The 14,306-nt window shown below is 40.8% G+C and overlaps 2 protein-coding genes across 2 annotated transcripts; both read right to left on the bottom strand.

Annotated features, from left to right (window-relative positions):
- Window positions 1-4,129: 4,129 nt before the first annotated feature.
- On the bottom strand, window positions 4,130-8,311 carry gapdh (glyceraldehyde-3-phosphate dehydrogenase). The gene is made up of 12 exons (XM_075465785.1): window positions 8,246-8,311; window positions 7,799-7,843; window positions 6,447-6,546; window positions 6,139-6,245; window positions 5,921-6,011; window positions 5,704-5,819; window positions 5,520-5,601; window positions 5,278-5,429; window positions 5,082-5,160; window positions 4,767-4,850; window positions 4,579-4,676; window positions 4,130-4,494 (listed from the first exon to the last, which is right to left on the bottom strand). The coding sequence occupies exons 2-12, from the start codon at window positions 7,819-7,821 to the stop codon at window positions 4,425-4,427; spliced, it is 1,002 nt and encodes a 333-aa protein (XP_075321900.1). The 5' UTR covers window positions 7,822-7,843; window positions 8,246-8,311; the 3' UTR covers window positions 4,130-4,424.
- A 3,869-nt stretch (window positions 8,312-12,180) lies between these two features.
- On the bottom strand, window positions 12,181-14,087 carry nppcl (natriuretic peptide C-like). The gene is made up of 3 exons (XM_075466701.1): window positions 13,852-14,087; window positions 13,116-13,266; window positions 12,181-12,911 (listed from the first exon to the last, which is right to left on the bottom strand). The coding sequence occupies exons 2-3, from the start codon at window positions 13,212-13,214 to the stop codon at window positions 12,615-12,617; spliced, it is 396 nt and encodes a 131-aa protein (XP_075322816.1). The 5' UTR covers window positions 13,215-13,266; window positions 13,852-14,087; the 3' UTR covers window positions 12,181-12,614.
- Between the last annotated feature and the right edge of the window lie 219 nt (window positions 14,088-14,306).

Below are 14,306 nucleotides of genomic sequence, written 5' to 3'. Positions count from 1 at the left end.
TCCCAGCATCTCAGGCAACTTTTACCAAGCTGTACCTTAATCAGCTTGTCAGGGCTATGACTTGCAACAAAATGAGTTGGTTTAAAAGCTGCGAAATGTGTTAAAGGTGGTGTTTGTTTCTGGTTATTATGATCAAAGCTTTCCCCTTTGGGTATTTTCAACAGTAAAAGATGGAAATAAAAAAAAAGTATTCTGATTAAGATATTATAAAACTAGTTTGTGCCTATTGTAATTCTGGTCATCTTTTACTTAGAAAGCTTTTTACAGTAACAGAAATTTTGCCTCCACTTTTTCATGCCATTTTATGTAAACATCTACATAGATCCGTTTAGAGCCCTCATTATCTTCTGTCAAGCTAAACTACAGTATCTCTCTATGCTGCCTTGATTTTCTAGAGAGACAAAGGCCAAATCATCAGCCTCTTCTAAAATACATCCAGCTCAGCGTTTGTTATAGGTTCACTGCTGGCTCCTGTGGTCTTGTGTTTCCACAGGATGATGCTCCTTTAAAGAAAAGAGGAGAAACAAAATTTTCTGGCAAAATATAAAAAAACAAAACCAAAGAACTTTCCCTTTTTTACAAGCATGTTCCTTACTTTAACATGAACTCCTGTTTTTTTCTGTGCACCTGCCCTCGCTCGACCAACCACCACAACTTAGATCTCAGCCCTGAACTTCCTGTCCATTATCTGGAAGATCAAAGAGTCGATTGATCATGCCGTGTTTATTGACAAGAATAGTAGGGATCAGAGTACAAACAGGGGAATTTATGTGACCTGACTCAGGTCTGAGTTTGGATTCATGTCAGCATCTTTACCCTTCTGCTCCTCATCAGAATTCTTGAAAAGCTGTCTGTAATGGGACATGGTGGACCAGTTTAAGCGTCAGTTTAGCATCTTTGAAGCTGCGGGAGAGGATAATGACGGCATGCCACTTGATTCCTCCACCACAGTCTGTAAAGGGCTTTCAGCCTCTTCATCGTCTCCACTGTAGAGCAGAGATCAGAGACACTGTAACAAAGGGCATCCAGGAAAATGGTGCACACACTTTCTGGAGAAAGTGGCGTCCATGATTTCTAATAAGAATTTCACACTTCCATTCATCTGACCCCAGAATATTTTTCACTTTGCCTCAGTTTGATTTAAATTAGCTTTATCCCAGAGAGGCCAGGAGCTTTATGGATAACGTTCACATGTGGCTTCTTCTTTGTATGACAGAGCTGGATGGCACAGTGAGCTGTGTTCACAAACAAGGATATCTGGAATTTTGCATTGAGAAACACTTCTGAAATTGCTGCACAGTTTAATTCTTCTGAGAGACTCTGCCTCTCTAAGGGGCTCTTTTTATACCCAGTCAAGTTACTGACCTGTTACCAATTAACATAATGTTGCAACATGTTCCTCCACCTGTTTTTTTTTTAGTATCACTTATTTTTCCAGATTTTTCTTGCTCCATCCCAACCTTTTTAAGACATGTTGCTGCCATTAAATACAAGATCAGCTCATATGTTTCACAAATAGAAAATGTCTAACTTTCAACATTTGATAGCTTTTCTGTATTCTACTTTGAATAAAAACAGGCTTGTGAAATTTGCTGTTGAATTTTGGGTTGTTTGGTTTTATCTTTACATTTTACACAGTGCCCAAAGCCTTTGTGGTTTATGTGGCTTCTAAGCACCAGATCCTTATGGATGTTTGTAGGTGGGAGTTGCAGTTTTATTCTTTTGCACACTGTCCTTAAAACAAAAATAGTACAGACACAACTGTCAAACTTTCCATTTTGTAAAATGAAGCAGCAGCCCCTCTCACTTTCAGCAGGAAGACCAAATATAAGGTGATAATGGTGTGAGTGGAAATCTGACGTAATTTCATTTCATTCTCTCATTTACAGATGACCTCATTCTCCACCTTGAAATAGCAATACAGGCAAGTTGGTTATCACTCGTGTTGCAGATCGTTGAACATGTGAACAATCAAACAATCCCTGAGTTACCAATCGATCCCATATGGTTGTGGTCCATAACTTGGTGTGGCTGTAGATCAGGAGGAGAAGCTATGTCGTCCTATGGACTGAGGTGTCCATCAATGTGTGAATGTGTGTGATAGAAAAAAACAAACACTCTGTAGCTTGTTACATAGTCAACTAGATTAGAAATCACTTTATAAGTACAGTCCATTTACAATAACTTCCAAAAGCAGGCAGGGAGGCCTAAAATGATTAGTAGAATTACACCAGAGCACACAGAGACGTATACTTCCTCCCGATCCATTGACCTAGATAAGCAATAAGCTTTTAAAGGCCATGGTCATGGTCTGAGATAAGTTCATAAAACTTTGTGGTAAACCTTTGCTTTGACATCATTCAAAAGGATTTAGAGTGTATCCATGTCTTGGTTGTGCGTTTTTGGTTTGTGTTGAGAGAATATTTCAGACTGGTCCTATCTTACAGAACTGATGTTCTAGCTATGGCCCAGGGAGATGAAGCAGGTGGTAAACAGAGTCAATACCAATCACAAAGTTATGGATGCTGGAACCTAGGAATCCTGCTTCCCCAAACATACAGGTGGGCTGAGAGTGCAGAGGGGGACAGGGGCTTCAGTCCTGTCACATAACAGATCCTCACCCTCAGTCTCTCACAAATGGCTGCTGATTTTTATTAAACACTCACATGATACAGTGTCATCTGAGTTCGTGCCTGATTGCTTGTTTAAAAGAGCCTTTTGTAAACGTAAATAAGAAATGGTGTACCCAAGAGGCTGAAATTGCTGTTGCAGAGAGACAAGTTGAAGGTTATCAGCTCGAGAGGAGCCTCTACCTGTAAAGGAAACTAAATGCATTGGCCCATTCACAAGCCCCTAAGGGGGTGCCTTTGAAAAGAGGAAATAAATGAACAAGAGTTAAACATCTGAGAGAAAGATTGTCTTCAGAGTTTAGAGCATCTGTTTATCTGTGGCTCTATTGATTTCATGGGGCTTGGTAAAGTTTTGTGGGTATCTACTGCACAAAAGGAAAATTTAACTTGCAAAAAGGTCATCCTGAGAAGTTGCCAGGATGATGCCGTTTATCCTCATCTGCACTGGCCTGTACTTACAATCATGTAAAAAGGAGGGGAAAAAAAACTTCTTAAATAAATAATCTGGTTATTAATATGTTTTAAAATTAGATAAATACAACTTCAGATGAACACCACCACATGCTGATTCCTGATTAATTTCACAAAACCTAAGTCAAAATGCAGCAGTGTGTATAATATTAAAAAAAAAAAAAAAAAAAAAAAAAAAAACTTAGTCTATCCTTACAGCTTCCATAAGAATTAAGGGGATAAGTAGCAGCCAGATGATGCCGATCAAATGATCGAGTGTGGGGACCTCTGTAAAAGCAGGCATTTTGGAAGATTGCTGGTCCGGACCAGTCAGGTGTGCGTTGACAGTGCTTATTTTTCTAGATTCTTTCTGCACTTTGAAGTTTTTGACTCTCCCGGGATTGCTTTTCATTCAAACTCATTCTTTTTGCAGTGACAGATTTCAGCTCTTTTCAACTTTATTCTTCAAAATTTTCATTGGTCTGTTTGCTGGGAATCGCTGGCGAGTTAAAACCATCCACATCTTCCCTTCATTTCCATCCTTATGAGCTGCTAGATGTGAGTTTCTGGTCCATTTGCCGTTGGAAGACTGAAATGTTTTGGTTACCTTGTAATTTCATCATTCCTGCCATACAGTCAGTGCAGTGAATGATGTCCTATAAAAGTTTTTGTAACCAGTTAGTCCTTCCACCGAATATGCGATACAAACTGAAAAAAGAAGTTACTTTACTATACATCACCTGAAGGGTTTAGAGCGTTGAGCCATTTAAAACTTTTAGACGGGACTTAATGGGCAGGATCAAGTGACTGCTTTATAGAAATTGTGATGCAGGAACCAATTTAAGTACCACTCTAGAGGAGTTCAAGCAATTAAATCTTGTAAGAGCATTCTTAGTAGGATACATGCATTTGATCCGGGGTGGATACAATACATAGTGTTTGCTCATTTCAGTGGACTCAAAGTCCACCTACCAATATTAGTATTAATCCAATTGAGTTTAATATAAAATATTCCTACATGGTGACAAAAGAAAAAAGGAAAGCTTAAATCTCACAAACAAAGGACTTTATTCCACCACTGACTGCAGCACTTGAGTACTACAGACAGGAAAAGACTTTCACACCTTTCCTCCATCCAACACAACAGAACTGGGAATTGAATACAAAAAGATTATTTTTCAGCAATTTAAATCTTTCGTTTGTTCTGTGGGAAATTTCCCCAGGCGTATTATGGGGGTCGACTATCTGATGGAATCCAGGCAGAGTAATAAATATGTCTCACTGTAAATTTATAACTCTGGATTGAGGAGAATGTGGGTAATGACATTCAATCAGCCAGCTGCTTTACTCCTTGGAAGACATGTGGCACATGAGGTCACAGACACGTTGGCTGTAGGCGAACTCATTGTCGTACCTGGTAAGAAAGAAATAGAAATAATAAGTTAGAAGATGTGACTGGGAACATGACGACAAGGAGTATCCATTAATGAAAGCACACCATGAAACCAGCTTGACAAAGTGGTCGTTCAGAGCGATGCCAGCACCAGCGTCAAAGATGGAGGAGTGGCAGTCGCCGTTGAAGTCTGTGGAGACGACCTGGAGGAGAGCAAAGAGAACAGCATGTAAACAAGCAAACCCACAGACAACTTTTACAAATATATTAAAGAGAGATGGCCGAGTACATACCTGGTGTTCTGTGTATCCCAAAAAGCCCTTCATGGGTCCCTCAGCTGCAGCCTTCACAACCTTCTTGATGTCATCATACTTGGCCTTTAAAGAAAAATGGTTTGAATTTTAAAAGAAACTTAAAATATTATTCAGATAAAACAAAAGCAAAGTTAAATTAAATTTTTCTATTGAGAAAAATTTAATTTAACTTCTGGCTTTATTCTAAAACTAGTGAGACAGGATACTTCCAGTTTTTTGTATCTTTACAGAGAAAAACTTTAGAAAATAGATAATAGATATTAATTTTTGCAATTTGCATTTGTGGTCACTCACGGGTTTCTCCAGACGGACTGTCAGATCAACCACTGATACGTTGGGGGTGGGAACACGGAAGGCCATGCCGGTCAGCTTGCTGTAGGATGTCAACACATGTTGAGATATAAAAAAATAAAATAAAAATGTATATGTATATAAACACTGTTACTGCATATATTCATTAATGGTAAAGCACTGCATTTTGGGCACTGACCCGTTGAGCTCGGGGATGACTTTGCCGACAGCCTTGGCAGCACCAGTAGAGGCGGGGATGATGTTCTGGCTGGCACCACGGCCATCCCTCCACAGTTTGCCGGAGGGACCGTCAACGGTTTTCTGGGTGGCAGTGATGGCGTGAACTGTGCTCTGATGGGGAACGGAGACAAAGGAACTTAATTAAATGTGGTTCCATCAACTCCCTGTTTAACTGTTTTCATTTGTGGCGTCAGCTCTCACCATCAGGCCCTCAATGATGACAAAGTTGTCATTGATGACTTTGGCAAGGGGTGCCAGGCAGTTAGTTGTGCAGGAGGCATTGCTGTGAAGGAGGAAGTGATATCAGTTTAGAGCTGAAAATCAGCTTTTATTTCACCCTTTCAAATACACAAGCCGAACCAGTCTGAGAAACTTTGATTCTTACCTGACGACTGTGAGGGAATTGTCATACTTTTCGTGGTTGACACCCATGACGAACATGGGGGCATCAGCACTGGGTGCAGAGATGATGACTCTCTTGGCACCACCCTTCAAGTGAGCCTGCAAGGTGTTGAAATCAGATTAAAAATCCATGTTCTCCCTGCATGTCACAAAGCTATTTCTAATACATCTTGATAGTCAAGACTGGATGAAATACGTACAGAGGCCTTCTCAATAGTGGTGAACACACCAGTGGACTCCACAACATATTGGGCACCAGCATCACCCCATTTGATGTTGGCAGGGTCTCTCCTGTAAGACAAGAAAAGGTGAGTTTGTGCATTTTTGTAAAAAAACAACTTCACTGACTTTTTGCATTACACATGTCAGCAGTTTGATTTAATAATAATAAAAAAGAAAAAAGAAAAAAAAAGCTCACTCATGGAAGACGCTGATCTTGTGTCCATCAATGACAAGCTTGTCTCCTTCAACCTTAACCTCACCGTGGAAGCGGCCGTGGGTGGAGTCATACTTGAACATGTAGACCTAAGAGACGGGGAAACTTCTGGTAAAAAAATCACACACGTCACAAAAGCCAAATAACAGCTGAAAGAAAGCCTATTTGAATGTTTCCCTTTAAAACAAACAGGAACAGCATGCTTTGAAATTATCATTAAGTGCATGGACAAATACTGTTCACTTCAAACCCTAATCCCAGGGCTTTCCTTTCCAATCCTTCTGATTTACCATGTACTCCAGGTCGATGAATGGGTCATTGATAGCCACAATCTCCACCTTCTTGGAGGTGAATGCAGCACGGGTCACCAGACGACCAATGCGGCCGAATCTGAAAGGTGAACAAAAAGTTGTTCCTGAGTCTGGACTCTAGATGGCGACGTGAAGCCACATAAACCTCCCCAGCTGTCTCATTGAATCAGTGAAATGAAGGCAGGAAGCTCATTAACTTTTATAAAAAATTAAAAGATTAAAGTGAGTCATTAAGTAAAATATAGATCTGAGATTTAGTTGAATCCAGTTCACTGGAAGAATCTAGCCTTTTCCTTCCATAATGGGAATACACATAAAGACCCAGAAGACATGAAACTGCTGTGAAAGAAAGGGTTCAGGAGGAGGGGCTGAGGGAGGGGTGTTGCAGGGCTTTCGCACTAGTGGAAATGCACGTCCAAATGTTGTAATCCTAGTGACGACAGTGCAGTGTTTGATCAATGGCAGAGTAAATTTTTAACCAAAAGGTCCAAAAACCAGGCACAGATACACCGTCCTTAAACAGTCAGGGAGCAGGACGTTGAGTAGGAAAAAGATAAATAAATGGCTTCACACCAATGCAAAGACGAACATCAGATTGTGTGCACAGTAAGATTCAAGTTTGCCTTGAACAGCAGAAAAACAATCTGTTGAATAAACCGCACGTCAAAGCCACTGCCCACAATGTTATCTGTCCAGGGCAAAAGTTCAAAGGGCAAGAAAAACAGGAGAACAGTCAGATAAGGGTCCCCAGGTTGGTGCATGCCTGCACAAACATTTGCGTTTGTACAGTGCGAATATTAGCTGTTCTGAGGAGTTGTTCCCCAGAACTGCAGAGGAAAACTGGCTATAGATGTTGTGAGTTTAATTAAACTTAAACACACTTCATAGCTATTTAGGCATTGTCCTATAGACTGAAACTCTAGACTGCTTAGTAATATTTCTTCCATGCATGCACTAAACCTCCAACCATCTTTACTTTATGTTCCAACTGGCTTTTCATGTAGAAGGAGAGAGACCCCATTTTCTGCATTCAAACATACACACTTATCTTTTAGCTTCTTGCCTTAAACAATCCTTTGTAAATGTATCAGTCTGTGTAACAGTCTGTGTACACATCTTGCACAGTAACTGAATACTTAGATAATGCAGTTAGATAAAATGAAGCGTGGAAAGTGCCTTTGAGAAACAGACTCAGTGTTACACTGATTTCAGAGCTCAGGGGTGTGGCATTAGGAGTTGGAGTGCACAAAATGACCCAACAGGTGTGGGACTCAAGTGCGTGCCACTGGTTTGGTTTATTTTCTAACATGAGGGTGTGAGAATGTTCTTACCCATTGATACCGACTTTCACCATTTTGCCTGGGTTAGTTAGTCCTCTGGAGGGAAAAATAAAAAGAAGAAAAGTGTTAAATACTGATAAATTCAAAAACATTCAGGATGCCATATTTTAGCATTAGTGTTGCCAGATGATTTAATTGTGCATGGAGATAAGACTTCAGACGCGTGATGCAACAGTATTTTCCTCTGATAAAGTGTCTGACCATAGTCCATAGTCCAAGTCTGCAATTGCGTGGAAATTACCAACAAACTTACAGTTCTGCAGCTTAACAAACAGAAAAACCGACACTTAAAAGTAAGCAAATAAAGCAGAGTGAATGACTTTCAAGCAAGCGCGTGCACGTTGCCCCTCAGGTGATCTAATTAAAAGTAAAAATCATGCAGCCTGGAGTTGCTGAAGCGCTGCAGCTTCCGGGGTGAAAACAGTTTAAGTAATTTACCGTTTGTGAGACTCCTCAGTCTGTTTAGCGACTCCGGGTGTGAGTGGGAAGAGCAAAGTTTAGCTGTGTGTATTTATAATTGACCAGAGCGAGAAGCCACGCCCCCAAATGGTTACCGATACTTGCCCCGCCCCCTTTTAATGTCAAGGTCGTCAGCTGCACAGACTCACTAACTGGTCTCTGAAATCTCACTTTATCAAGCTTCCTTCTTCTCATCTAATTTCTGCTAATTATAGGTCCAAAGCATATGAATATTTATTTTGCATTATGTGCCTCGAGAGTGTTTGGTGTTTCCACCTATAAGAGGTCTGGATGAAGATAGTTTACATCTGAAGGGCCTCACATAGAGGGCTGTAAAAAGAGAGGGGTCCCATGTTGACCTTCTCAGTGAATGCAGACACACGGTGGGAGCAAATGGGGGATCAAATCTCTTACTGACTGTGACATTTAATTTTCAAAGACCACGACCCTTCTCTCCACTCACTCTGTTGCTGCTCTGCTTTTTCTGCCGCTCCATCCCCTGAGCAGGGGTCAAAAGTTTAAACTTAGGTTGCTCAACATTAGTTGCACATGTGCAAAGGAGCGTGTTCGAGTTAGTTTGCTCAGCCGAATGGTTCCTTTGTCAGGCTAGTTGGAACCAAACAAAAGGTCTTCATTGAAAGCTATTGGGTCAGACTTAAAGTCCTACTGTTAAGGTGTCTGCAATAAGTCACGCTGCTGCTCCGAGATAAAAATGCCCATCACTTTTCTTACCTCCACACAAAACATAACAAGGCTCAGCAATGTCAGCTGCTTTTTCCAAAGCTATTTTTGACTGTCATCTCCGGCAACATTGTTGACATCCGAAAAGAAAACAGTCCAGAGGGTACTATAAAATGTCACATCATGATAATAAGGATGTCAGTTTAAATGAGAAGGCCGGGCTCGTGGATTCTTTTTGACTCACAGTGAGTTCAAACCTTCCCTGTAGCATGTCATCCTGTCACCACAGCATACCTTTAAACTGCACGTCATTTTAGATTTTGGTGAATGGAAGATGTTTGAAAACTTGTGTTTTCTCCCAACGTTCTACAGAAGGCCGTAGACATGTTGCTCTGCTCTAAAACTGAACAGAGATGGTGTTTTATGGCAGCTGTCCAGTGGTCCTGGCATAGCTGAACTACCACCCCCTACCCCCCTCAATCGTCGCTTTGCAGCTTAAGGTCAAAGAGGGGAATTAAAGGTCAGGCTAAGATTAGACTCTGGCTAGCTAGTAAGCGCGTGGGCCATGTTATACTCTCGGTATTGTAAGTTGTGCCTCACACAGATCACCGTCTCGCTCCAGCTGTGGAAAGAAGCACATGATCATTTAATGTCAATGAAAAGGTCACTGTGAAACTGAGGTGGAGAAATTTACTGGGATACAAGAGTCATTAAATAACAATAAAAAGAATTTAAGTTATTTATCATTTTTTAATTGCATTTGAATTTTTCTTCAGGTTTTTGCTGAGACCACGGTGGCATTCAAAGTGTAAAAGGTGGATTTTGGTGATCTGTGCACAGTCATCTGTGCATTTTGCTACATTCATACGACATGTATCTTGTATCAGAAGTGTTGTGTAAAGTCCAGAGTTCAGCAATGTGTGACAACAGTCGGGGACAAATTGTCTTGTACTGCCATCTTGTGCCGTAGCACAAAACATTTTAAGCCAATTTCTTTTTCATTTATACCTTTTTACAAGTCAAGTCAAATCAGAGTTTATTTCCGTTTCTAAACCACCTCAAATGATAAAAGTGAAGTGCAAGTTGTGCTTATATAAATATAGTTTTTAAAGGAATACTACGTAATATAGATAGGACCTGAAACAGACAAGAAATCATCATCAAATAAAACAAGAGTAAGGTAAACAAAACTATATATCCTGTTCAACCAGATACTAAAAGTCAAAGAGATGACAGTTTTTTGACTGTGTTTTAAGATTTGTGAAAAGAAGGCTGTTCCACCGATTAAGGGCCACTATCTGACTCTGCACCTCTATTTTTGATCATGGATCCACAAATGTCCATGAGCAGCCGGCTCATAGGTGTCAGCGCTGCAGCTGGAGTGTGACGCTGTACACTTTCAGACAAGTTGAAAACCATAACAGTTCTTACCTGGATCCTGAAATACACAGATGTGATTGGGATGTTAATTTCCTGTCAGAAGTCGGGCTGCCGCCTTTTGTACTGACTGCAGAAGACAAAGTTGAGACTAATCAAGACCAACACAAAAGAAAACAAAGAATTACAATCATTGCAAAGTTTAAGAACAATGTTCTTCTATAGAAGAAGTTTTCATTTGATTTCATTATCTCTCATTATCTCTCATTATCTATTTTTTATTCATTCGTCTATCCAAAAATGGTAAATGTTAATCAGTGGCTGTGAGTACGATGACGAAACCTTCAGGTTGTAAACTTTAAGGTGGTCCACTGTGGACTTTGAGGTGTGTTTAGGATAATCATCTTGTTGTAGAAACCTACCCTTTCTGTCTGAATCTATTAATCATTCTACATTCTTATACTTTGCACCTTAAGTTTAAAAACTTCTGTTTAAACTCTGCATACAATATGCACCAGGCTTGTTTACCCTACAAGAAGCTCTCTCAGCAGGTTTCATCGATCTTCTGGATTTAGGTTCATTGTCATTTTGTTATTCACATTATTTTACTGTTATAATTCTTTATTTTTTTCTGTTTTGTTGGTTTGTGCTGCTTAGAAGAGCCAGTGGCTACTACCACGAGGTTTGAAATGTGGGAATATGGAGATAAATTTAGAATTTGCGTAATTTGATAACAAACAATGCCCTTAGAAGCCCATAAGGGTTTCAATGTTTATGCATTTGGCAGACGCTTTTATCCAAAGCATCTTACACTGATATCCCAGGTAGGCAGGCAGCGTAAGGGGGTCTTACCTAAGGACCCCTACCGGAGGTAGTACCTTTCATGGGGAGGGTGAGGATCTGAACTCATGTCACCCACATAAAAGGATCTTACCACTACACTATCCAGTCCAAAATAGGTTTTATCCATCCATTCAATATTGGGTGAGAGGCATACAGTCCATCACAAAAGTGTTTGTTTAACTTTCCGATTTCTGACAGTTTGCTTTTACTAATAAAAACTTTCTCAGAAATAGCAATTTTGCTTGAATTTTCGGACATGCCGTTGTGAATCTCACTTCAGGAAACTGAGTGTTGTTGAAAATCTTTGGAATAGTTTAAAGAAAGCAGATGCAGCACGGACACCAAAGACTGCCAGTAAAGCTTCAGATATTAAGATATTCACCAATTTCTGATTTGGTATCATTACTGACAATGTCATAATTTTTTGTCTCTTATAGTCCAAGTTGATCGGTCTGTGGTTGGCAGATGTTCTGAATAGATCATTTATAAATGGTTTGAAGACTGTATTGTTGTTTCTCTCATGCTACCTATATTACCTGGAGCCTTTTTAATAATATTGTGAGTTCTTTCTGTAGTTTGCTGAACACAAAGCCCATTTAGTCTCGGTTTAGAACATTGCCATAAACCTGTCTCGTATATCACTGTACATATGTATTTAAGTAGGTTTTCTTACTAGGAAGTGGAACACAATCTATATAAGCTCATCTGACTAATGTGAACACATTTGTACAGCTTTTATAGACTTTATTCTCCCTGGGAAACTTGCTGTGATGCCAGAGTAGAAAGAGTTTTGGACGTGGCAGCAGGTCCATGCTCCAGCATGACGGGGGAAGGACTTCACTTCCTCCAACAGCCACAAGAATATCAAATAAATCATCAAGATAAAAAAGAAGATTTGTCATGACGATGCAAAGCTCCATTTTGAAGGAGAAATTGAGATGACAGGTGTCAATAGGGAATGAACCATGTGGGAGCAAGTATTGAATTACTATGAGCAAGAACCAGAACGCCACAAATGTCAAATCCATTTATTCATGCAAATCAAAGGTGAACATAAAAATAAGCCGCAGGTTTTAATAGGTGCCATCATCTTTGGATATCCACGTCCATTACGGGTGCTTTTAAAAGCACCAAATGTTAAAACATCTCTACATTTACTGCACGCAGACAAAGTCAGGAACACAGAATCCAACAATCAGGATGATAATTTGATGGAAACATATCTAACGTGTTCTAATATTCAGTTTTTATTCTTACACAAGGAATAGAGTGTGAAGCCTCTGATCTACGCTCAATGAAACCACATTAGCAACACTGCAGGTTTACGCCACACTACACATCGTCTACACGTTCACATGATTCTCTGCAGTTGAAAGCTTTTGCTTGGTTTTATTTTTTTTTCCTCTAAGGACGTCACGAGTCTTTGCTTTCCGCCACGTCTCTCCCACTAACAGCCCAATCCGCTCATGGACCCGATCCGATCCAGTTTCAAGCCAAAGCATCCTCGGTTCCAGCCCCTCCGTGACCGGTCCGGTTCTCCTCGCTTCTGATTGGCCAGGGCCCCCTTCAGCAGCCGGAGCCAGGGGGTCTCAGGCTGCGTCTGGACGTCAGCCCACTTGGGGTTCTCGGCCGCCTTGACCCCAGAGGAAACGGTGGACTGCTCCTCCGGCTGGCTGTTCAACAGGTTCTCCAGATCGTCCAGAGTCAGAAGGTCATTATAGCGCTCCAGAAACTGCTCCATGAACTACACAGCGAGGGAAGAAAAGATGGAATTTAATTGTCAGGGTGTGTACACGGCAGAATAATTCAATCAGGAATACATTTCATTATCATTCTTTTCAGCTCAGCCTCCCCTCGCAGAGTCCTCATCCACCGAATTCCCCTCAATCCACTTCGTTTCTCCTGTCAGCCCCCCCCCACTCCCACTCCCACTCCCACTCCACTGTACCTGCACAGCATCGGGAGAAGGATGCAGAGCGCGCGCCTCTGTGATCTCTAAGGGAGTCAGGAGGAGCAGAATAGCACAAAGCAGCACAGGACACAGCATGGCAGCAGAGACGAAGAGCAGGAAAACTGGAAACGCTCCGAATGAATTTATGCTGAAAAAAAAAAAAAAAGTTATTTCAGCTATTTTCAAAGAAACAAGAAAGCAATTTCAAATTAAATTATCTCGATGACATTAATAGTGATGGGATTGTCCTCGATTCAGCTCTTTGGGTTATAAATAATCATTTTCCCCCTCATTCTATTTTAGAGACAAATGCTGGTGAGCTTAATGTTTTATATATATATATATAACGGCTTCGAGCTGAAACTAATTGACAGCCCCCGTCAGTGGTTAAGCTTTTAAATCTGTTATTTAAATCTGTTACGCTAAACAAAAGCGTAGGAGAAAAAAGAAAAAACTAGATGAATTTATCTTCTCAAGAATAAAACTTTGCGTTGCATCAAGTCTTCTATAAGGATCAGCAAAGCGGTAATTTGGTTGTTTAGTCTTGGTCTTTTAGTAAAAACAAAACCAAAAAAAAAAAAAGTTATCAATTTCAACTATGTCAGCTCATTTAAGCAATGATAGACCACTGTAAACAATCTTAATTTAACATAAATCATTACGTCTGATCAGGATTTAATCTTTAAAAAGACCCGCCATTAAAAAAAAAAAAAAAAAAATTAAAAGTACTCACCTGTTTTGTTATTTTCTCGAAAGCTCTGGGTGTCTTCTGCTCTCACAGACTCTTCTCCATCTCCCACCTTCTGTCTCTCAGCTTCCTCTCACTTGTTGGCACCTGCTGGGAGCATCAGTTTCTCACTCGGCAGGCTCCTCCTCCTCGCGGTCGTTCTGTGATGGAATTGGGAGGGTGATTCTCTTCCTCTTGCGTCTGTCCCTTGGCAGATGCTGGATGCTGGGGCATCAGCTGGGATGCTGCAGAGGTTTTGTAGAGCCTGAGACGCCCCCCGCCCCCCCACCACTACTTCCACATCATCTTCCTCCTCCTCGTCCCCTTTTCTTTAGAGTGATGTCATTGCCTTGGAAAGAGAGACTCTCACTGCCAAGGTGACTCTGTGCGGTGAGCCAAACTGAAGCCAGCGTGCTGCACAAGCCAAGGTCAGAGGGCAACGGTCAGCGAGTGCTTCGTCA

This window comes from Odontesthes bonariensis, chromosome 5, assembly GCF_027942865.1.
Source record: "Odontesthes bonariensis isolate fOdoBon6 chromosome 5, fOdoBon6.hap1, whole genome shotgun sequence".
Taxonomy (NCBI): Eukaryota; Metazoa; Chordata; class Actinopteri; order Atheriniformes; family Atherinopsidae; genus Odontesthes; species Odontesthes bonariensis.
Note: the sequence above shows the minus strand (reverse complement) of the source record. Positions and strands in the feature narration are given on the sequence as shown.